The sequence below is a fragment of the Oncorhynchus gorbuscha genome, linkage group LG11, assembly GCF_021184085.1.
Source record: "Oncorhynchus gorbuscha isolate QuinsamMale2020 ecotype Even-year linkage group LG11, OgorEven_v1.0, whole genome shotgun sequence".
NCBI lineage: Eukaryota > Metazoa > Chordata > Actinopteri > Salmoniformes > Salmonidae > Oncorhynchus > Oncorhynchus gorbuscha.
The window spans coordinates 35,582,637-35,605,605 of NC_060183.1; the positions used below are offsets into that span (position 1 = coordinate 35,582,637).

The window sequence follows — 22,969 nt, forward strand, 5'->3', positions numbered from 1 at the left end:
ATAATATTGAAATGGAAGGAGTATCAGACCACTGCAAATCTACCAAGACCTGGCCGTCCCTCTAAACTTTCAGCTCATACAAGGAGAAGACTGATCAGAGATGCAGCCAAGAGGCCCATGATCACTCTGGATGAACTGCAGAGATCTATAGCTGAGGTGGGAGACTCTGTCCATAGGACAACAATCAGTCGTATATTGCACAAATCTGGCCTTTATGGAAGAGTGGCAAGAAGAAAGCCATTTCTTAAAGATATCCATAAAAAGTGTCGTTTAAAGTTTGCCACAAGCCACCAAACATGTGGAAGAAGGTGCTCTGGTCAGCTGAAACCAAAATGGAACTTTTTGGCAACAATGCAGAACGTTATGTTTGGCGTAAAAGCAACACCCTGAACACACCATCCCCACTGTCAAACATGGTGGTGGCAGCATCATGGTTTGGGCCTGCTTTTCTTCAGCAGGGACAGGGAAGATGGTTAAAATTGATGGGAAGATGGATGGAGCCAAATACAGGACCATTCTGGAAGAAAACCTGATGGAGTCTGCAAAAGACCTGAGACTGGGACAGAGATTTGTCTTCCAACATGACAATGATCCAAAACATAAAGCAAAATCTACAATGGAATGGTTTAAAAATAAACATATCCAGGTGTTAGAATGACCAAGTCAAAGTCCAGACCTGAATCCAATCGAGAATCTGTGGAAAGAACGGAAAACTGCTGTTCACAAATGCTCTCCATCCAACCTCTCTGAGCTCGAGCTGTTTTGCAAGGAGGAATGGGAAAAAATTTCAGTCTCTCGATGTGCAAAACTGATAGAGACATAGCCCAAGCGACTTACAGCTGTAATCGCAGCAAAAGGTGGCGCTACAAAGTATTAACTTAAGGGGGCTGAATAATTTTTCACGCCCAATTTTTCAGTTTTTGATTTGTTAAAAAAGTTTGAAATATCCAATAAATGTCGTTCCACTTCATGCTTGTGTCCCACTTGTTGTTGATGTTCACAAAAAAATACAGTTTTATATCTTTATGTTTGAAGCCTGAAATGTGGCAAAAGGTCGTAAAGTTCAAGGGGGCCGAATACTTTCGCAAGGCACTGTATGCATATTATTATTAGTATTGGATAGAAAACACTGAAGTTTCTAAAACTGTTTGAATGATGTCTGTGAGTATAACAGAACTTATATGGCAGGCAAAAACCTGAGAAGAAATCCAAACAGGAAGTAAGAAATCTGAGGTTGGTCGATTTTCAACCCAGACCCTATTGAATTCACAGTGGGATATGGATGAAGTTGCACTTCCTAGGGCTTCCACTAGATGTCAACCATCTTTAGAAACTTGAATGAGGCTTCTACTTTGTTGTGGGGCTGAATGGGAGCTGAATGAGCCAGGTATCTGGCAGAGAGCCAAGGGCTGGTCATGCCCAATTCACATGATATTAGCGACCTGTGTTCCATGGCTTCTCTACACAGAAAGGAATTCTCCGGTTGGAACTTTATTGAAGATTTATGATAACAACACCCTAAAGATGTATTCTATACTTAGTTTGACAAGTTTCTTCGACCTGTAATATAACTTTTTGAAGTTTTCGTCTGACGTTCGGATGGACCTGCACGAGCGTTTGGATTCGTGTACTAAACGCGCTAACAAAATTAGCTACTTGGACAAAAATAATGGATAAATAATGGACATTATCGAACAAATCAAGCATTTATTGTGGAACTAGGATTCCTGGGAGTGCATTCTGATGAAGATCATAAAAGGTAAAGGAATATTTATAATGTGATTTCTGATTTCTGTTGATGTTTCTGATTTCTGAGAATGTAATGTATGTAATGCGCCAATGTAAACTCAGATTTGTTTTATATAAATATGAACTCGATCAAACATAACATACATGTATTGTGTAACATGAAGTCCTATGAGTGTCATCTGATAAAGATCATCAAAAGTTAGTGATTAATTTTATCTCCATTTCTGCTTTTTGTGACCCCTCTCTTTGGCTGGAAAAATGGCTGGGTTTTTCTGTGAGTTGGTGGTCACCTAACAATATCGTTTGTGGTGCTTTCGCCGTAAAGCCTATTTGAAATCAGACACTATGGTGGGATTAACAACAAGATTACCTTTAAAATGGTATAAAATACAACAACGTATGTTTGAGGAATTTTAATTGTGAGATTTCTGTCGTTTTGAATTTGGCGCCCTGCACTTTCACTGGCTGTTGTCATATCATCCCATTAACGGGATTGCAGCCCTAAGAAGTCCAAATAAGCACTACATGGAAATCGCTCTGACATTTCCTGATTGCTAAAATTGGAAGTTTGCCAAATTTCAGTTTTTATTATTATTTTTGATTTTACCTTTATTTAAGTATGCAAGTCAGTTAATAAGAACAAATTCTTATTTACAATGACGGGCTACCCCGGCCAAACCCGGATGATGTTGTGCCAATTGTGTGCCTACTTTATTAGCCTGGCCACAGATTTGTTTGTGCTGTCTTCCCAAATGCTATGGTTGTTGTGTACTACTTTATCATGGGGCTGCGTCCCAAATGGCACCCTATTCCCTACCTAGTGCACCATGTTCTCAGTTCTCACGTTACGGGAAAAGTGGTCGAACCAAGACATCTGGCACTGAGGAGAGAGCCAGCATAGTTTCCCTGATGGGTATGCTGGTCTGGCCCTAACTCGTCAGGTGGTGGGGTCAAGCAAAGCACATCATGATTCTGTCTGTGGTGTAAGGATACGGGGCATGTTCTTACCTGCTAGTGGGGCTGATGAATGTGAAGGAGATTAGCTGGTTCCAGAAGGGGTCATTATCTGAGATGGACTCTGTGCCGATCAGGGTCCGGAGGCTCTGGTTCTCTGACAGGTCACTGACCTGGCTTGTGTTGGCTCCCATCTCATGGGATGTGGATCTAGGGAGAGGCTCACTCTCACTGTCTCATCTCCCACTACCACATCAGGTACTGTACTGGTAAAAAGAAGGAAACATACGTATGTTAAATGAATCAATAGAAACACTGTCCTCGGGTTATCAAGATTATAAGCTTAACTAAAATGTTATGGTTCATGAAATAGGAAGTAAAACTGAGTCCTCATTCAAAATGAATGGGGCCCTAGTTCAGTTGTTAATAGATCATCTTATTTAACTGAGACCTAGGCCTACTTCTGATCGAAACTCAGCAAAAAAAACTGCTTTTATTTTCAGCAAATTTAATATGTAAATACAGTGGGGCAAAAAAGTATTTAGTCAGCCACCAATTGTGCAAGTTCTCCCACTTAAAAAGATAAGAGAGGCCTGTAATTTTCATCATAGGTACACTTCAACTATGACAGACAAAATGAGAAAAAAAATCCAGAAAATCACATTGTACGATTTTTAATGAATTTATTTGCAAATTATGGTGGAAAATAAGTATTTGGTCACAGACTTTCAACTCCCTCCAAAGATTTTCTATGGGGTTGAGATCTGGAGACTGGCTAGGCCACTCCAGGACCTTGAAAGGCTTCTTACGAAGCCACTCCTTCGTTGCCCGGGCGGTGAGTTTGGGATCATTGTCATGCTGACGTTTCATCTTCAATGCCCTTGCTGATGGAAGGAGATTCTTTCCTTTACATGGATCAGTCATCCTGGTCCCTTGGCAGAAAAACAGCCCAAAGCATGAGGTTTCCACCCCCATGCTTCACAGTAGGTATGGTGTTCTTTGGATGCAACTCAGCATTCTTTGTCCTCCAAACACGACGAGTTGAGTTTTTACCAAAAAGTTCTATTTTGGTTTCATCTGACATTCTCCCAATCTGCTTCTGGATCATCCAAATGCTCTCTAGAAAACTTCAGATGGGCCTGGACATGTGTCCCCCTGCTTAAGCCAGTACATCTGGCACTGCAGGATTTGAGTCCCTGGCGGCATAGTGTGTTACTGATGGTAGGCTTTGCTACTTTGGTCCCAGCTCTCTGCAGGTCATGCACTAGGTCCCCCCCGTGTGGTTCTGGGATTTTTGCTCACCGTTCTTGTGATCATTTTGACCCCACGGGGTGAGATCTTGCATGGAGCCCCAGATCGAGGGAGATTATCAGTGGTCTTGTATGTCTTCCATTTCCTAATAATGCTCCCACAGTTGATTTCTTCAAACCAAGCTGCTTACCTATTGGAGATTCAGTCTTCCCAGCCTGGTGAAGGTCTACAATTTTGTTTCTGCCATTAATACAGCTGGCCATAGCAGAACACTAACATTCCTGTCTTGTGGGAAATCACACACAGAAAGAGCAGTATGGCTGGTGCCTATGTCATGCTGGAGGGTCATGTCAGGATGAGCCTGCAGGAAGGGTGTCACACGAAGGAGGAGGATGTCTTCCCTGTAACACAGAGCGTTGAGATTGACTGCAATGACAACAAGCTCAGTCCAATGATACACACCGCCCCTAGACCATGACGGACCCTCCACCTCGATCCCACCCCAGGATACAGGCCTCAGTGTCACGCTCATTCCTTCGAAAATAAATGCAAATCCAACCATCACCCCTGGTGAGACAAAACCGAAACTCGTCAGTGAAGAGCACTTTTTGACAGTCCTGTGTGGTCCAGCGACGATGGATTTGTGCCCATAGGTGACGTTGTTGCCGGTAATGTCTGGTGAGGACGTGCCTTACAATAGACCTACAAGCCCTCTGTCCAGCCTCTCTCAGCCTATTGCGGACTGTTGGAGGGATTGTGCGTTCCTGCTGTAACTCGGGCTGTTGTTGTTGTTGTTGCCGCCATCCAGTACCTGTCCCACAGGTGTGATGTTCGGGTGTACCGATCCTGTGCAGGTGTTGTTACACGTGGTCTGCCACTGCGAGGATGATCAGCTGTCTGTCCTGTCTCCATATAGCGCTGTCTTAGGCGTCTCACAGTACGGACATTGCAATTTATTGCCCTGACCATATCTGCAGCATGCCTGCAGATGAGCAGGGACCCTGGGACCTTTCTTTTGGTGTTTTTCAGAGTCAGTAGAAAAAGTCAGTAGAAAGGCCTCTTTAGTGTCCTAAGTTTTCATAACTGTGACCTTCATTGCCTTCAGTCTGTCAGCGGTTGGTGTCTTAAAATGACCATTCCACAGGTGCATGTTGATAAATGTTTCTGGTTCATTGAACAAGTATGGGAAACAGTGTTTAAACCCTTTACAATGAGGATCTGAACTTTATTGGATTTTTATAAATGATCTTTGAAAGACAGGGTCCTGAAAAAGGGGCGTTTCTTTTTTTGCTGAGTTTATAAATCAAATCAAAATCAAATGTTATTTGTCACATACACATGGTTAGCAGATGTTAATACGAGTGTAGCGAAATGCTTGTGCTTCTAGTTCTGGCAATGCAGTAATAACCAACGAGTAATCTAACCTAACAAGTCCACAACTACTACCTTATACACACAAGTGTAAAGGGATAAAGAATATGTCCATGAAGATACATGAATAAGTGATGGTACAGAACGGCATAGGCAAGATGCAGTAGATGGTATCGAGTACAGTATATACATATGAGATGAGTAATGGAGGATCTATAAACATAAAGTGGCATAGTTTAAAGTGGCTAGTGATAAATGTATTACATAAAGATGCAGTAGATGATAGACTACAGTATATACATATACATATGAGATGTGTAATGTAGGGTATGTAAACATTATATTAAGTGGCATTGTTTAAAGTGGCTAGTGATACATTTTTTACATCAATTTCCATGATTAAAGTGGCTGGAGTTGAGTCAGTATGTTGGCAGCAGCCACTCAATGTTAGTGGTGGCTGTTTAAAAGTCTGATGGCCTTGAGATAGAAGCTGTTTTTCCAGTCTCTCGGTCCCTGCTTTGATGCACCTGTACTGACCTCGCCTTCTGGATGATAGCGGGGTGAACAGGCAGTGGCTCGGGTGGTTGTTGTCCTTGATGATCTTTATGACCTTCCTGTGACATTGGGTGGTGTAGATGTCCTGGACGGCAGGTAGTTTGCCCCCGGTGATGCGTTGTGCAGATCTCACAACGCTGTCTGTGTGGGTGGACCAATTCAGTTAGTCCGTGATGTGTACGCTGAGGAATTTAAAACTTACTACCCTCTCCACTACTGTCCCATCGATGTGGATAGGGGGGTGCTCCCTCTGCTGTTTTCTGAAGTCCACAATCACCTCCTTTGTTTTGTTGACGTTGAGTGTGAGGTTATTTTTCTGACACCACACTCCGAGGGCCCTCACCTCCTCCCTGTAGGCCGTCTCGTCGTTGTTGGTAATCAAGACTACCACTGTGGTGTCATCCGCAAACTTGATGATTTGAGTTGGAGGCGTGCATGGCCACGCAGTCGTGGGTGAACAAGGAGTAAAGGAGAGGGCTCAGAACGCACCCTTATGGGGCCCCAGTGTTGAGGATCAGCGGGGTGGAGATGTTGTTACCCTCACCACCTGGGGGCGGCCCGTCAGGAAGTCCAGTACCCAGTTGCACAGGGCGGGGTCGAGACTATGGTGTTAAATGCTGAGCTGTAGTCGATGAACAGCACTCGCATAGGTATTCCTCTTGTCCAGATGGGTTAGGGCAGTGTGCAGTGTGGTTGCGATTACGTCGTCTGTTGACCTATTGGGGCGGTAAGCAAATTGGAGTGTGTCTCGGGTGTCAAGTAGGGTGGAGGTGATATGGTCCTTGACTAGTCTCTCAAAGCACTTCATGATGTAGGAAGTGAGTGCTACGGGGGCGGTAGTCGTTTAGCTCAGTTACCTTAGCTTTCTTGGGAACAGGAACAATGGTGGCCCTCTTGAAGCATGTGGGAACAGCAGACTGGGATAAGGATTGATTGAATATGTCCGTAAACACACCAGCCAGCTGGTCTGCGCATGCTCTCAAAGCGAGCAAAAAAGTTATTTCGTCTGTCTGGGAGCAAGACATCCTGGTCCGTGACGGTTTTCTTTTTGTAATCCGTGATTGACTGTAGACCCTGCCACATACCTCTTGTGTCTGAGCCGTTGAATTGTGACTCTACTTTGCCTCTATACTGACGCTTATTAGCTTGTTTGATTGCCTTGCGGAGGGAATAGCTACACTGTTTGTATTCGGTCATGTTTCCGGTCACCTTGCCCTGGTTTAAAGCAGTGGTTCTGGTGAGAGTTGCATTTCTGGTGAGAGCTGCATTAGGCTACATTCTGTGATGTAAATTTTTGAAGCTTGGGTCTAACTACTTACACAGTCAGTCAGTAGCTAAATGTATGGCATCTCAGAAATGTTCTTTATCTTATTTAAGGAACTACTTTAATGAGCTACCTAATTATACAGTGGCAAGAAAAAGTATGTGAACCCTTTGGAATTACCTAGATTTCTGTATGAATTGGTCATCAAATTTGATCTGATCTTCATCTAAGTCATAACAATAGACAAACATTGTGTGCTTAAACTAATAACACACAAATTATTGTATTGTTCGTGTCTATATTGAATACATTATTTCAACATTCACAGTGTATGTTGGAAAAATTATGTGAACCCCGAGGCTAATCAGCTAGCCTGGAGTCAGCTAGCCTGGAGTCCAATCAATGACACGAGATTGGAGATGTTGGTTAGAGCTGCCTTGCCCTATAAAAAAACTCACCAAATTTGAGCTTGGTATTCACAAGAAGCATTGCCTGATGTGAACCGTGCCTCAACCAAAATTGATTTTAAATAAAGCTGGAAAGGGTTACAAAAGTATCTCTTAAAGCCTTGATTTTCATCAGTCCACAGTAAAACAAATAGTCTATAAATGGAAAGTTCAGCACTGTTGCTACTCTCCCTAGGAGTGGCTGTCCTGCAAAGATGACTAAGACTAACACAGCGCAGAGTGCTCAATGAGGTTAAGAAGAATCCCAGTGTCAGCTAAAGACTTCTCTGGAACATGCTAACATCTCTGTTGATGAGTCTATGATACGTAAGACGCCAAACAAGAATGGTGTCCATGGGAGGACACCAAGGAAAGAAGCCACTGCTGTAAAAAAAAAAACATTGTTACATGTCTGAAGTTTGCAAAAGTGCATCTGGAGGTTCCACAGCACTACTGACAAAATATTCTGTGGACAGATGAAATTACAGTTGAGTTGTTTGGAATGAACACACAACACTAAAAAAAGGCACAGCACACCATCATCAAAAACTCATCCCAACTGTAAAGTACGGTGGAGGGAGCATCATGGTTTGGGGCTGCTTTGCTGCCTCAGGGCCTGGACAGCTTGCTATCATTGACAGAAAAATGAATTCCCAAGTTTATCAAGACATTTTACAGGTGAATGTTAGGCTATCTGTCCGCCAATTGAAGCTCATCAGAAGTTGGGTGATGCAACAGGACAATGATCCAAAACACAGAAGTAAATCAACAACAGAATGGCTTCAACAGAAAAAGATATTACACCTTCTGGAGTGGCCCAGTCAGTCCTGACCTCAACCCGATAGAGATGATATGGCATGACCTCCAGAGCAGTTCACACCAGAGATCCCAAGAATATTGCTGAACTGAAGCAGTTTTGTAAAGAGGAATGGTCCAAAACACTTCCTGACCGTTGTGCAGGTCTGATCCGCAACTACAGAAAACATTTGGTTGAGTTTATTGCTGCCAAAGGAGGGTCAACCAGTTATTAAATCCAAGGGTTCACATACTTTTTCCACCATGCACTGTGAATGTTTACACGGTATGTTCAATTTTGACAAACGTATAATTGTTTGTGTGTTATTAGTTTAAGCAGACTGTGTATGTCTATTTTTGTGACTTAGATCAGATACCAATTTATGCAGAAATCCAGGTATTTCCAAAGAGTTCACTTACTTTTTCTTGCCACTGTACATCTGCCAAAATCTGGCTTATGATGCACATCTGTCTGGCAGCATCCTCAAATCCATCAGAGAACATTTTTACAAATTAAGTGTTTGAGCTTACCTTCATTAGGAAATATGACCCACTTTGCAGAATAATGAACATAATCAAATAATATATTTTATTGGTCACATGAGCCAAATACAACAGGTGTAGACTTTACAGTGAAATCAGTACTCCAGGGTTCTCTCCAAAAGTGACAGACTTAGCAAACTCTGATTTAGCCACAAAATGGAAGCAAGGGTAATAGAAAAAGAGGACTACCTGGCCTGGGCATAGCAATGAATTAGGCGACATGGCATGTTCATTACACAGTACAGTGGTATAGCGTGGTATGAGTTTGCGTTCTAGTCTATGGTTTCCTTTAGTACACATTCGTTTGATCACACCAGTCATGTGGGAAATTCCACGGTAACAGAATTGCGCAGAGACTGATTTTTCACTTGAAAATGTATGGCAAAATATAAAATTGATGTCAAAATTTAACAGACCATACTCTATGCACAAGGAAGAATTTACATTCAACATTTAACAAAACCATTTAATGGAAGAACTGTGCAAATGCAAAGTTTGGTAAAATAATCTCTGTAGAATTGTTTAGCCAGTGGTTCTGAATGTTGCACTCACGAGCCAAAAGGGGTCCCCGAAAATTGCATACTACATCACGTGCAGATATGTGCATCACGTCATTGCGCTCGCTCTCCCTCTGCTGTGTCCACTGAGCCCACCCTGCAACCTCATTGGATAACGCTGGGCAGGCCTCTTGCTAGCTGTCACCCAAATGTGAGGGGCTGAATCTCATTGGCTGGAACTCAAATTGCTAGGGGGCCACCCCACGTGGGTGGAAATACAGAGAAAATGTCACAGCACAGTGTCAAGAAAACAATCGCTTTCAAACTAGGAATTTCATGGCAAATTGAGGTAAGACAGTAATTCTGCTGATAGATCATACAAACATAATCTACACATTGACACATCCAGTCAAAACTAAAATAGAACAGCTCCTTAGACTTGTTTTCAATGAGAATTATGATCTATAATTCACATTTCTATGTTAACTTGCCAGGTCTGCAGAAAGAATGGGGTGTCTGCTATGACATAACACATTGAGTTTGAAAACATGAATTTGGGTTATTGAACTACAGTAAGTGAAGTGGATGTACACAGGGCAACAGAATTGCAGTAACGGAATTCCATCATGTGTCCCTGATCTGTAATACACAGAAATGCATAATTATGGATATCATTTCCAATTCATGTTGATATAGAAAAATAGAAAAAGGTATAAAGGTATGCAATATCCTCCTTTGCATATTGGGGTTTACCTGTCTTAGGTTAGCTAGGATCACCACAGACTGAAATGTCAGAATAATAGTAGAGAATTATTTATTTCAGCTTTAATTTCTTTCATCACATTTCCAGTGGGTCAGAAGTGTACATACACTCACTTAGTATTTGGTAGCATTGCCATTGAATTGTCTGACTTGGGTCAAACATTTATGTATTTTTTAAACCCATCCAGTGCACCCATCCCTCCTGCAGCAAAGCACCCCCACAACATGATGCTGCCACCCCCGTGCTTCACGGTTGGGATGGTGTTCTTAGGCTTGCAAGCTTCCCCTTTTTTCCTCCAAACATAACGATGGTCATTATGGCCAAACAGCTCTATTTTTGTTTCATCAGACCAGAGTATATTTCTCCCAAAAAGTATAATCTTTGTCCCCATGTGCAGATGAAAACCATAGTCTGGCTTTTTTATGGCGGTTTTGGAGCAGTGGCTTCTTCCTTGCTCAGCGGACATTCAGGTTATGTCGATATAGGACTCGTTTTACTGTGGATATTGATACTTTTGTACCCGTTTCCTCCAGCATCTTCACAAGGTCCTTTGTTGCTGTTCTGGGATTGAGCTACACTTTTCGCACCAAAGTACATTCATCTCTAGGAGACAGAACGCTTCTCCTTCCTGAGCTGTATGATGGCTGTGTGGTCCCACAGTGTTTATACTTGCATTCTATTGTTTGTACAGATGGACGTGGTACCTTCAGGGGTTTGGATATTGCTCCCAAGTATGAACCAGACTTGTGGAGGTCTACAAAACATTTTTCTGAGGTCTTGGCAGATTTATTTTGATTTTCCCATGATGTCAAGCAGAGGCACTGAGTTTAAAGGTATGGCCTTGAAATACATCCACAGGTACACCTCCAATTGACTCAAATTATGTCAATTAGACTAACAGAAGCTTCTAAAGCCATGACATCATTTTCTGGCATTTTCCAAGAAGTATGTAAACTTCTGATCTGACCCACTGGAATTGTGATAGAGTGAATTAGAAGTGGAATAATCTGTCTGTAAAACAATTTTTTGGAAAAATTACTTGTATCATACACAAAGTAGATGTCCTAACGAACTTGCCAAAACTATAGTTTGTTAATTAACAAGAAATTTGTGGAGTGTTTGAAAAATCACTTTTAATGACTCCAACCTAATTGTATGTAAACTTCCGACTTCAACTGTATGTTTAAAATGTTTGGACATCAAAGTACAGCACAGTAGGGCTCAGTATTGTTTTCCTTAAACCTTAATTTGAACAAATTCCTATTTTACAATGACGGCCTACCCCTCCCCTAACCCGGACAATGCTGGGCCAATTGTGCATCCTATAGGACTCCTGATCACCGTCGGTGTTGATACAATCCAGGACCGAACCAGGGTCTGTAGTGACGTCTCTAGCACTGAGATGCAGTGCTTTAGACCGCTGTGCCACTCAGGAGCCTAATGGGAGTACAGCACAGACCAGAATAGTAGAGTTCAGTAGAGTATAGGCTAGTTCAGTACAGTACAGCTCAATACAGTACATTGGAGTACAACTTGTGTGCTACTGTGTACTGTACTATACTCAACTTTTGACTTTACTCTGTGCTCTACTGGACTGTATTCCCCACACTTCTAAAACATCAACGGCTATGATTGGTTACGGTTTGGATCAAAGTAAGGCCGCTCCGGACTGTACCAAAAGCGACATATTGAAATCAAGGCCAGGTTCAGATTGACAAAATGTCTAATGCTTTTCAACGTCCATGGACGTCCAGTATTGGTTGGTGATCAGTTGTTAAGGATGCTGGTTACAGTAAATGGAAAGAAAGGGGGCTCATGGGTAGGTGTCAGCCAGGAGAGGTGACATTAACTGGAGAGAGAGTGGGGGTTGTCCAGACTGTTTTCGCACTTGCTTTGACGATCAGACGACCATTGTCTTGCGTCAGATAGGGCATCGATTCCGCCTGCACTGATCAGTCTCGTACCTCACAAAGGGCAATGGGATAGCAAGAAAATAGTTCTAGTTCAGCTACAATGTGCTGTCTAACGTTAGAAAATATTACCTAGGTGAGATGATCGCCAAATAAACCTCAAAAACAGGCTGAATTAATCAAAGCTATAACAAAACATTTGTAAATAATGTTAATGTAATTTGGTTAGGGAAGTCGTACCATTTGACATCTAAGGAGTTACAATGTCTAGATTTCCATCAAATTGCCGGCAGAGTTTCATGCTAATATTCTAAAATCTGCATGAAGTGGTGTGTTTCCACAAAACTGACTTTTTGCGAATGAAAATTAATGCATGAAGACAGTGCACACAAAATGTACTTTGTCACTTAACTTCTTAGGACTAGTCCCCTTTTTTCTCAATTTCCGCCTGACTGACGTGCCCAAACTGCCTGTTGCTCAGGCCTGGAAGCCAGGATATGCATATAATTGGTACCATTGGAAAGAAAACACTTTGAAGTTTGTAGAAATGTTAAAATAATGTCGGGGACTATAACACAAATAAAAAATAATCCTGGAGTGTTACCCGCTAAACACCAGTCTCAATGTCAACAGTGATGAGGCGACTCTGGGATGCTGACCTTCTAGGCAGAGTTGCAAAGAAAAAGCCATATCTCAGACTGGCCAATAAAAATAAAAGATTAAGATGGGCAAAAGAACACAGACACTGGATAGAGGAACTGACATTGAGACTGGTGTTTTGCGGATACCATTTATTGAAGCTGCCAGTTGAGGACTTCAGTTGAGGTGTCTGTTTCTCAAACTAGACACTCCATTAGAGCGCCCTGTCGCTCGGTCAGAACATCATCACTTGTGGTACGGTTTTGGAAACATCAGAGATGAGTAAATTACAAAAATTGATACACACCTTTATAGGGTTAGTGTTCCCACAAGGCCATATCTTCATGTTACAGCGCATTCAAGGGAAACAGATAGAAGACTGAGCCTACTGCCTGCGTTAATTAGCTGTCTGCATCTCCTATTTACACCTGTGTCTGAATTGAAGACGGTCGCCACAAACATGCTGTCATTGAAAAATACTGTTGGCTGCAAGTGTTAAAAAAATCTAATTCAAATCATTAGGCTCCTTTAGTCCATTATTGGGCTAGACTGGTCAAACTGATTCATTCCAGTTTTGATTTGATAGAAATAAATAAAATCTATAAAAATGCCATTTAAAACCGTATAAATCTATAACTAATTCACCGTTTGTCACAGAAACATCAAACTAAGTATGATTAATTCTGTAAATGTCTAGAATACTTTTTTTTTATTCTTTGAAGCACAACCTTTGGAACTATGGGCTCCAGAAAGCGTCTTTAACTGTGTCAACAATGCATAAAAATGTGGTCCTCTTTTTTTCCAGTCTTCAATGCAAAGCAAGACTGCTCAATGTGTGTTTTGCATCATCAAGAGACAAACCCAGTTGGTCAGATGGTCATCAGTTGTCTTAATATAATATAATATAATATAACAGTAGTCTATGAAAACTCATATAGTTTCATCCTTCAAGACATTTAGAAGTATGAAACTTTGCCTTGAAACTTTTAATCAGGGTTATCCTTGCTCTAATGTTCTATTATCATTACCTTAATATTCTACTATGAGATATACTAGATACATACTATGACAGCAATCCACTGTAATAGGTACACACGTATCTGGCACAAGTGACAATTAAACTGATTTGAATTTCAAAGACTGCCATTATTCTAATGTTTGATATTACAACATTGATGTGTGATACCTTTTTTATAAACACATTTTTTTTGCAAATGTATGCTTTTATTACTATATGATTTATATTGCCTGAATTACTCAACAATGATTAACACCTCAGTTGTGTGTGCGTCTGTCAAGTTTGAGGTCAAATGCACGTAATTTAAAGTCAATTTAGCAAATGAACAAAAATCCAATTCAATTTGAAAATGTTCCTAATTGCAAAAGCGTGTAACAGAATGGGTATTCCAGAACTGTAATTTACATGTAAATAAACATAACCCTGTTTTATGTTTTTAATACTGCAGATAGAATGTGTGCCAGAGATGGTACCATTCAGCTTGTCTGGGGATGACAAAGAAGGACTTCAACAAAGCCTAAATAGAAAATGATTGGAAGGGGCCTCTTTGCTGTTAAATTACAGACACATAAATGACTGTTGTGCCTTGTAACTACTTTATATATATATATATATATATATATATATATATATAAAATGTGGAACTATTGCACTAAAAATGCAAACATTGATTCGGCATACAATTTAAGATTCATATAGAACAATGCACTTGAAATAAACATTTCTTTAAAGTTACTGCAAATAAATGCATACTTTCACTTCTCTCTGAGACATTCACTGAATTAGTTATTGATTTCTTCATCTTTAAATGCAATATTTGAGATTTTATGTATTTTCATTCAAACAAAACTGGAATTTCTACTCAAAGCAAGTTGTAAAAGTATGCTACACATTTATATAATAAACCATATAGATTTTTGTTTCTGTGACAAGCAATGAAATAGTTGTTGTTTTTACCATTTAAAATGGCTTTTGGCGAATGTGTATTGACGTCCGAATATAAAACCAACTTTACCTCGGTGTGACACCATGTCAATGTAAGTAGCTAGCTTGGTTAGCCATAGCAACCTCACTAGCTACAGCAGTCGCAAACCTGCATTTCACCCTCCTTGCGCGTCTGTGGCTGACAGTTTGCTATAACGTTACCGTTTCAGCAAAACAAATATACTTAAATACCGACCACACAAAAAGAGATATTCTTGATGGACTTGTCCGGTAGCAAGTCAACTAACGTTAGTTAGCACACAACCTAGCTGCAGCTAGTTTACTAGCAAACCGCAAAACAAACGGCCTGAACGCAGCTGATAGGCTTCCTTAAAGACTGTGAAACTTGTCAGGTGAAACAGATATGCAACTGACATGAGATTAAAATAACACACTAGCTAATTAATCGAGTAGCTAGCCAGCTATGTCTGGCTAGCAACTATGCTAGCCACTAGCATTAGCTGACAGCTCACCTGTCAAATTCACTGCTCTCGTGGCACCTAGCTAGCTTACGTCTCCCAGGTTCTTCTGAAGTCTTCTGCTTACTGAACAGTAGCTAATGATGTAGATGTCAATGATAAACAACCGTTTGCTGATGAGAAAACTCCTGATTCGACTCGTCCTATTCCATCATATTTTCACGTCGCCACAGACTTGCGCGGACGTGGCGTCTGACAGTTAGGCAGAACGTGCATAAAATTGAAGATTGAAATACACAGCACAGACTCGATACTTACACGTTGTCGATTCAAGACATTTGATTTATATCTGAAACGTTCACTCGAATGTTCTGCCCTAAACCTCATGGGGCAGTTTCTTAGCATGTCATGTAATCTTCTTCAAACCATGTTTTTGTGTATATAATTTGAACATTACTGTGGCTAGGAATAACATTCCTTATATTTTAACCTTAGTCATTGTAACTAGAGCAGATATTTCACCTTTGCTGGCCCTAGTAGTAGCTAGAAGAGGTCAAGCCACTTAGAAGACAAGGCTGCAAAAACCCTGGAAGCTGTTTTCCCAGACATAGATGAAGCCTCGTGCTGAACTAAAAAGCCATTTCAATGGAAGTTCTTAATCGAGCATGCTTTTAGTCCAAGCCTAGGCTAAATCCGTGTCTGGGAATCTGGCCCTCAGTGTGGGTTTGAAAAAAAAATCAAGGTCTTTTATCCTATTATTGTTATGATAAGCATCTATGACATCCCTGTCTGCTCATATATGCATGATAAATACTTCAGGTATAGCAGAAACGTATTCTGAATAATAGATGGGAAAATCATATGCTGCAATGAGATCTAGCCTGTTTGCTAGTCTGTTTCTGCTCTCTTAAAAATGACAGCAATGGAGTTGGCAAGAGCACAAACAGATCTGGATCTAATTTAGCCTGGTCTCAGTAGGAGGGAACAATCAAAGTAATCCATATAGCTTTATTTCTACATTGCACAAAGTAAAAGAGAAAATGTTTTAAAACAGGAAAGATGTCAATTTTTAAATTGTTGATAATTTATTTCAGAAGTATATAATGTATACTAAATACTATACAGAACTATGTTATAAACACATCAGGGATTCAAGCTTGATAAACCAAAGGCAGAAATACCATTCATTTATTAAAGGTGCTACACATAAGATAAAAAAAAAAAAATCCATTGTAATTTCAGAAAATGTCAATAATATATTTGCCAATAATAGTGGAATGATAGTGTTCCATAGTATTACTTACCCTCCCATCTTGTGTTATTCGCCTATTGATTTCTCCCGCCAGACAGTCATCTGCTGTCAAAATGTTCTGACGTGGCTTTGGACCATAGGTTTTGGTCCACTAGCACCAAAAGTTACTTTTATAGTTATGGTCCACCAGCTTCAAACAGCGATAACGACAATATTTCTTGTTATCGAAAAGATCATTCAGTGATTTAGATCGTACAATGATTCCCTACACCATTCAGTGCTCGTTTTCTGACATACATTGAAATTTAGTGAACAGTGTAGAATTTTAGCAACTAGGAAACCACTAGATAACACAGCCACAAAGACAGAACAGCTTTCACATTTTGACAACAGATGCTGCTCCAGTGGGAGGAATGAATAGGTGAATATCACAGCCAATCTCACAGTGAAACACAAAAATGTCACTATTCCTGCAAATATATTATGGACAATTCCTGAAATTATAATGCAATCTCTCAAAGCAATTGTAATGAGCATTATGGAAAATGTCAATTGTGTTGCTATGTTAAATCAAGCATTAAACGATTCTACATTACTCAACTAAATAAAATAATGATTAACTTAGTGTTTTTCTCCATATTGTATTAAAACACTTTCACAGTGATAAATATAACTTAAGGTGTGAAGTGAAATGTCAGTCAGTCTTCTTGTCAAAGGCTGCAGTAGCTGAACCATTTGCACCTGCCCCATTAGCAACCAGGCCATTGACTTCGGTCTGAAAAGAGAGATGGCTTCATCAGATGACAAATGACAACAGATATAAAGCAACAGTCCAGCAGCTTTGTAAACAACAGTTACCTCTGACTTGACTCTGGTCCTATTCCATCATATTTCCATGTCGCCAGACATGCGTGAACGTGACATTTGACAGTGTAAACATTGTATTTATATCTGAAACGTTCACTTTAATGTTCCGCCCTGAACTTGTTAGCATGTTATGCATCTTCGTCTAATCATATTTTTTTGTATATATAATTTGAACATTGCTGTGGCTAGGAATAATATTCCTATACTGTCAACTGTGTTTATTTTCAGCAAACTTAACAAGTGTAAAAATGTGTATGAACATAACAAGATTCAACAACTGAGAAATAAACTGAACAAGTTCCACAGAAATGTGCCTAACAGAAATTGAATAATGTGTCCCTGAACAAAGGGGGGTCAAAATCAAAAGTAACAGTCAGTATCTGGTGTGGGCACCAGCTGCATTAAGGTATTGCAGTGCATCTCCTCCTCGTGGACTGCACCAGATTTGCCAGTTCTTGCTGAAAAATGTTACCCCACTCTTTCACCTGCAAGTTTCCAGACATTTCCGGGGGAAATGGCCCTAGCCCTCCCCCTCCAATCCAACAGGTCCCAGACGTGCTCAATGGGATTGAGGTGCTGACCTGTTGCACCCTTTACAACCACTGTGATTCTTATTATTTGACCTTGCTGGTCATCTATGAACATTTGAACATCTTGGCCATTTTCTGTTATGATCTCCACCCGGCACAGCCAGAAGAGGACAGGCCACCCCTGATAGCCTGGTTCATCACTAGGTTTCTTCCTAGGTTCCAGCCTTTCTAGGGAGTTTTTCCTAGGCACCGTGCTTCTACACCTGCATTGCTTGCTGTTTGGGGTTTTAGGCTGGGTTTTTTTTCTTTTCTATTTTTTACCTTTATTTAACTCGACAAGTCAGTTAAGAAAAAAAAATCTCATTTTCAATGACAGCCTAGGAACAGTGGGTTAACTGCCTGTTCAGGGGCAGAACGACAGATTTTGTACCTTGTCAGCTCGGGGGTTTGAACTTGCAACCTTCCGGTTACTAGTCCAACGCTCTAACCACTAGGCTACCCTGCCGCATCCTGACATGCAGGATCATGTCAGGATGATCCTGCAGGAAGGGTACCACATGAGGGAGAAAGATGTCTTCCCTGTAACACACAGCATTGAGATCGCCAGTAATGACAACAAGCTCAGTCTGATGATGCTGTGACACACTAGACCATGACAGACCCTCCACCTCGGTCCTGCTCCAGAGTACAGGCCTCAGTGTAACGCTCATTCCTTCAACGATAAACACGAATCCAACAATCACCCCTGGTGAGACAAAAAAAAACATGACTCGTCAGTGAAGATCACTTTTTGCCAGTCCTGTCTGGTCCAGCGACGGTGGGTTTGTGCCCATAGGCGATGTTGCCGGTGATGTCTGGTGAGGACCTGCCTTACAACAGACTTACAAGCCCTCAGTCCAGCCTCTCTCAGCCTATTGCGGACAGTCTGAGCACTGAGGGAGGGATTGTGCTGTCCTGGTATAACTCGGGCAGTTGTTGTTGCCATCCTGTACTTGTCCCGCAAGTGTGATGTTCAGATGTACCAATCCTGTGCAGGTGTTGTTACACGTGGTCTGCCACTGCAAAGACGGTCAGCTGTCCGTCCTGTCTCCCTGTAGCGCTGTCTTAGGTGTCTCACAGTACAGACATTACAATTTATTGCCCTGGCCACATCTGCAGTCCTCATGGCTCCTTGCAGCATGCCCAAGGCACATTCACACAGATGAGCAGGGACCCTGGGCATCTGTCTTTTGGTGTTTTTCCAGAATCAGTAGAAAAGCTTCTTTAGTGTCCTAAGTTTTCATAACTGTGACCTTAATTGCCTACTGTCTGTAAACTGTTAGTATCTGTGAAGTTACATGGATTTTTACAAATTATCTTTGAGAGACAGGGTCCCGAAAAAGGGACGTTTTTTGTTGTTGTTGCGTTTATTACTCTCAGAAATCCCAGACCTAAGCTGGAACATTGTGGGAGGCAACCTGTCTGCCTAGGGAGACTATGCATGTATACTGAACAACAACACAACATGCAACAAGTTCATATAAGTAAATATACAATTTAAATTAATTCATTATGCCCTAATCTATGGATTTCACGACTGCGAATACAGATATGCATAGGTTGGTCACAGATAAAAGTACGGGTAGGGATCAGAAAACCAGTCAGTATCTGGTGTGACCACCATTTGCCTCATGCAGCGCCATACATCTCCTCCGCATAAAGTTGATCAGGCTGTTGATTGTGGCCTGTGGAATGTTGCCCCACTCCTCTTCAATGGTTGAGCGAAGTTGCTGGATATTAGCGGGAACTGGAACAAGCTGTCGTACAAGTCGATCCAGAGCATCCCAAACATGCTCAATGGGTGACATTGTCTGGTGCTTATGCAGGTCATGGAAGAATTGGGACATTTTCATCTTCCAGGAATTGGGTACAGATCTTTGCGACATGGGACCGTGCATTATCATGCTGAAACATGAGGTGTTGGCAATGGATGAATGGCCTCAAGAGATCGTCACTATCTCTGTGCATTCAAAATTCAATTGTGTTTGTTGTCTGTAGCTTATGCCTGCCCATACCATAACCGCACCATTGGGCACTCTGTCCACATCAGAAAACCGCTCGCCCACACAGCACCATAAACTTTGGTCTGTGGTTGAGGACGGTTGGACGTACTGCCAAATTCTCTAAAACGACATTTGAGGCTTATGGTGTAGAAATGAACACTCAACTATCTGGCAACAGTTCTGGTGGACATTCCTGCAGTCTGCTTGCCAAATGCACACTCCCTCAAAACCCAAGATATCTGTGACATTGTGTTATGTTACAAAAATAAACTTTTTTGTTGTTGTCCCCAGCACAAGGTTCACCTGTGTTATGGACATGCTGTTTAATCATCTTATTGATATGCCACACCTGTGATGTGGATGGATTATCCTGGCAAAGGAGAAATTCTCACTAACAGGGATGTAAACAAATTTGTAAACTAAATTTGAGAGAAATAAGCTGTTTGTGCATTTGGAACATTTCTGGGATCTTTTATTTCAGATCATGGCACCAACACTCTACATGTTGCTTTTATATTTTTGTTCAGTATACAATGTGTGCGATGCCTTCTTCAGCATTCATAGCCAGTCTGAGCCTTGGTCACCGGAGGTTGCTACAGGTGCAGTCTACTAGTGGTGGAACACTGTCTGAGTCCATAATCCAATAACAGGTTTTGGGTAATGTATTACCTTGCATGCTCCATTGCTCATCACTGGGCATCCATTGCTCTTTTCACTGGCTTTCATATCACCCGTTCCTGTGACACTCTCCTGGACAGCTTTTTTTGCTGGCCAAAATCGGCTTATAATTGGACCCATGAAGGGGTAGATGATGGGTTCAAGGAACCTCTTATACACCCACAAGAGAATGGGAATGACGATGCAGGGAATGCAGACCATAGCTGTATCTCAACGATCAATGTACAACCTGCAACCGAGGGGACAGGGAAAACAAGGTTAATAATTTCTCAAATGTGTCATTAGGAAAATGGCTACTCTTATCTACAGTAATACAGCGGTGCCTAAAATGTCTCCCCATTGTCCTGCAATGGAAGCAATACTGCACTTATATATGGCGAGCGCATATGAGAACATGTGATATGTTGCAAGTAAACAAGACTCGAAAAATAGCTAAATATTCCATTATGCACCAACGGTATAGATGGTGGGCCGTAGCAAGCTATCAGCTTTAGTTTGAGAATATCAATCTGTCGAGGAAGAGTTTTTTATTTTTTACATTTAATGCTATATTTATTTCTTCCGAACACATTTCCGTCTGTTGGCAATGTCAGTTCTTGCACATTTCGATCACGTCTGCCAATTACATCTTCTGTATCTAAGGTAGTAGACAGCTCGAGAGATCTCCATTAAAAAAAATGCTATCAAGTCAAATATTTAGTATTTATTTGTAAATCTAAAAACAGGGCAGCACATGTTGCACTTCGATGTACATGGAGGACAAATGTCAATGACATGCATGTCAACCTCTCCTGGCTCAAAGTTGATGAGAGATTGACTGCATCACTATTGATGTTGTAATGTCAAATGTAAAGCTATGTATATTATTTGTGGTATAGTTTCCTGTTTTGGCCCCCAGAAGAGAAGCCGCTACCTCGTCACCAGCTAATTGGGGATCCTAATAAATACTAAACTATACTGAACAAGAGCTGAAATAAAAGATCCCAGAAATGGTCCACACACACACAAAAAGCTTCTTTCTCTCAAATGTTGTGCACAAATAGTTTTACATCCCTGTTAGCAATTGGCATGCTGATTGCAGGAATGTTCACCAGAGCTGTTGCCAGAGAATTGCATGTTAATTTCTCAACCATAAGCTGCCTCCAAAGTAATTGTAGAGAATTTGGTAGTATGTCAAACGTAACCACGCCAGCCCACAACCGGCTTCTTCCCCTGCGAGACCGCCACCTGCACAGCTGATGAAAGTGAGGACTATTTATGTCTTTAATAAAGCCCTTTTGTGGGGGAAACTAATTCTGATTGGCTGGGCCTGGCTCCCAAGTGGGTGGGGTGGCCCGGGCCCACCCTTGCCCAGTCATGTGAAATCCAGATTAGTCTAATTTACTTCAATTGACTGATTTCCTGATATGACCTGTAACACAGTAAAATCGTTGGAATTGTGACATGTTTAGTTTATATTTTTGTTCAGTATATTTAGTTACTGTATATAAATATGATACCATCAATGCAAGCTGTAAAATGACTCCCAACTTAAAATCCCGCAACCTTAGTAGTTTAGCCATCAGGAGCAGACAGCTTTATCACTAGCTGGCATGCCATTCTGGGACAAGGAGCATTTATCAGTTTATTCCAAGTAATAATTTAAGACTACAACAACTCTATAGGACAAGTAGTGTAAAGCTAATAGTCATTAAGGCAGGAAACACTCATTTAATTCATACAGACAAATAAGAAATGCCACATTATCCCTGTCAATTGTTGGAGTAGGATGATTGCAGAGCAACCGGCCTCAGTCTGTCAGGATGTTCATTTTCTAGCTGAAACTACATTTATTCTCTTCTCTCACATTATCTATTCAGTGCTCCCGTGTCCTGCTCCCAGACATCAGCCAAATGCTATTCACCAAGCATGGGCTGTTTCACCCACCTGTGAGGAGAACTATCCTACTGCAGTTTGAACTAGCTCTGCAGTCACTATTTAGACAGACATTCTTTGTGGATGTCTTACACCATCTAGTGCATTTTACAGTTGAAGAACACACACACTACTGGTGCTTGTTTGGGCATCTTTATTCATTATTGTTCCATTATATTACTCATAAGTGTCATTGGACAAAGGAATCTTCTGTACTGAGGAGCTTTGTTAAGAGGCCCGACTCTCGGTCTGAACATTAACACACATCGCTTGCAGTACGGTTTTGGAAGGACCTCGTCTTTCATACCAGTTGGAAAAAATACGAAAAAAATGTTACGTTCATACACACCTTTATAAGGTTAGAGTACCCACACGGCCATATCGCAATGTTACAGCGCTTGTTTACGGAAAACAGATGAAAGAGGACCCCCTGTGCTAATACACCATATAGCGTGCTCCGAACACCTGTGTGTGTAAACCAAACTCAGGAAGTATATTCTTGTTGGATGGAGGCACACATAGCTGTAT

At 41.2% G+C, this 22,969-nt stretch overlaps 2 protein-coding genes across 5 annotated transcripts in view; both read right to left on the bottom strand.

Moving 5' to 3' along the window:
• Positions 1–15,422, bottom strand: part of LOC124048549 (dymeclin-like) — a 34,715-nt gene extending 19,293 nt beyond the window's left edge. For 3 of the 4 annotated variants that reach the window (XM_046369453.1, XM_046369452.1, XM_046369450.1), the window contains exons 1-2: positions 15,213–15,422; positions 2,758–2,969 (exon numbers count right to left, since the gene is read on the bottom strand). In XM_046369453.1, coding sequence (XP_046225409.1) covers positions 2,758–2,897 — 140 coding nt within the window. In that variant the 5' untranslated portion in view covers positions 2,898–2,969; positions 15,213–15,422. The remainder of the gene's footprint in view (positions 1–2,757; positions 2,970–15,212) is intronic. The other variant, XM_046369451.1, reaches the window with a different exon arrangement.
• A 798-nt stretch (positions 15,423–16,220) lies between these two features.
• LOC124047766 (UPF0729 protein C18orf32 homolog) lies at positions 16,221–20,751 on the bottom strand. Its single transcript, XM_046368076.1, has 2 exons — positions 20,519–20,751; positions 16,221–17,185 (listed from the first exon to the last, which is right to left on the bottom strand). Exons 1-2 carry the CDS (start codon positions 20,726–20,728, stop codon positions 17,105–17,107), a joined length of 291 nt encoding a protein of 96 aa, XP_046224032.1. The 5' UTR covers positions 20,729–20,751; the 3' UTR covers positions 16,221–17,104.
• Positions 20,752–22,969: the final 2,218 nt, after the last annotated feature.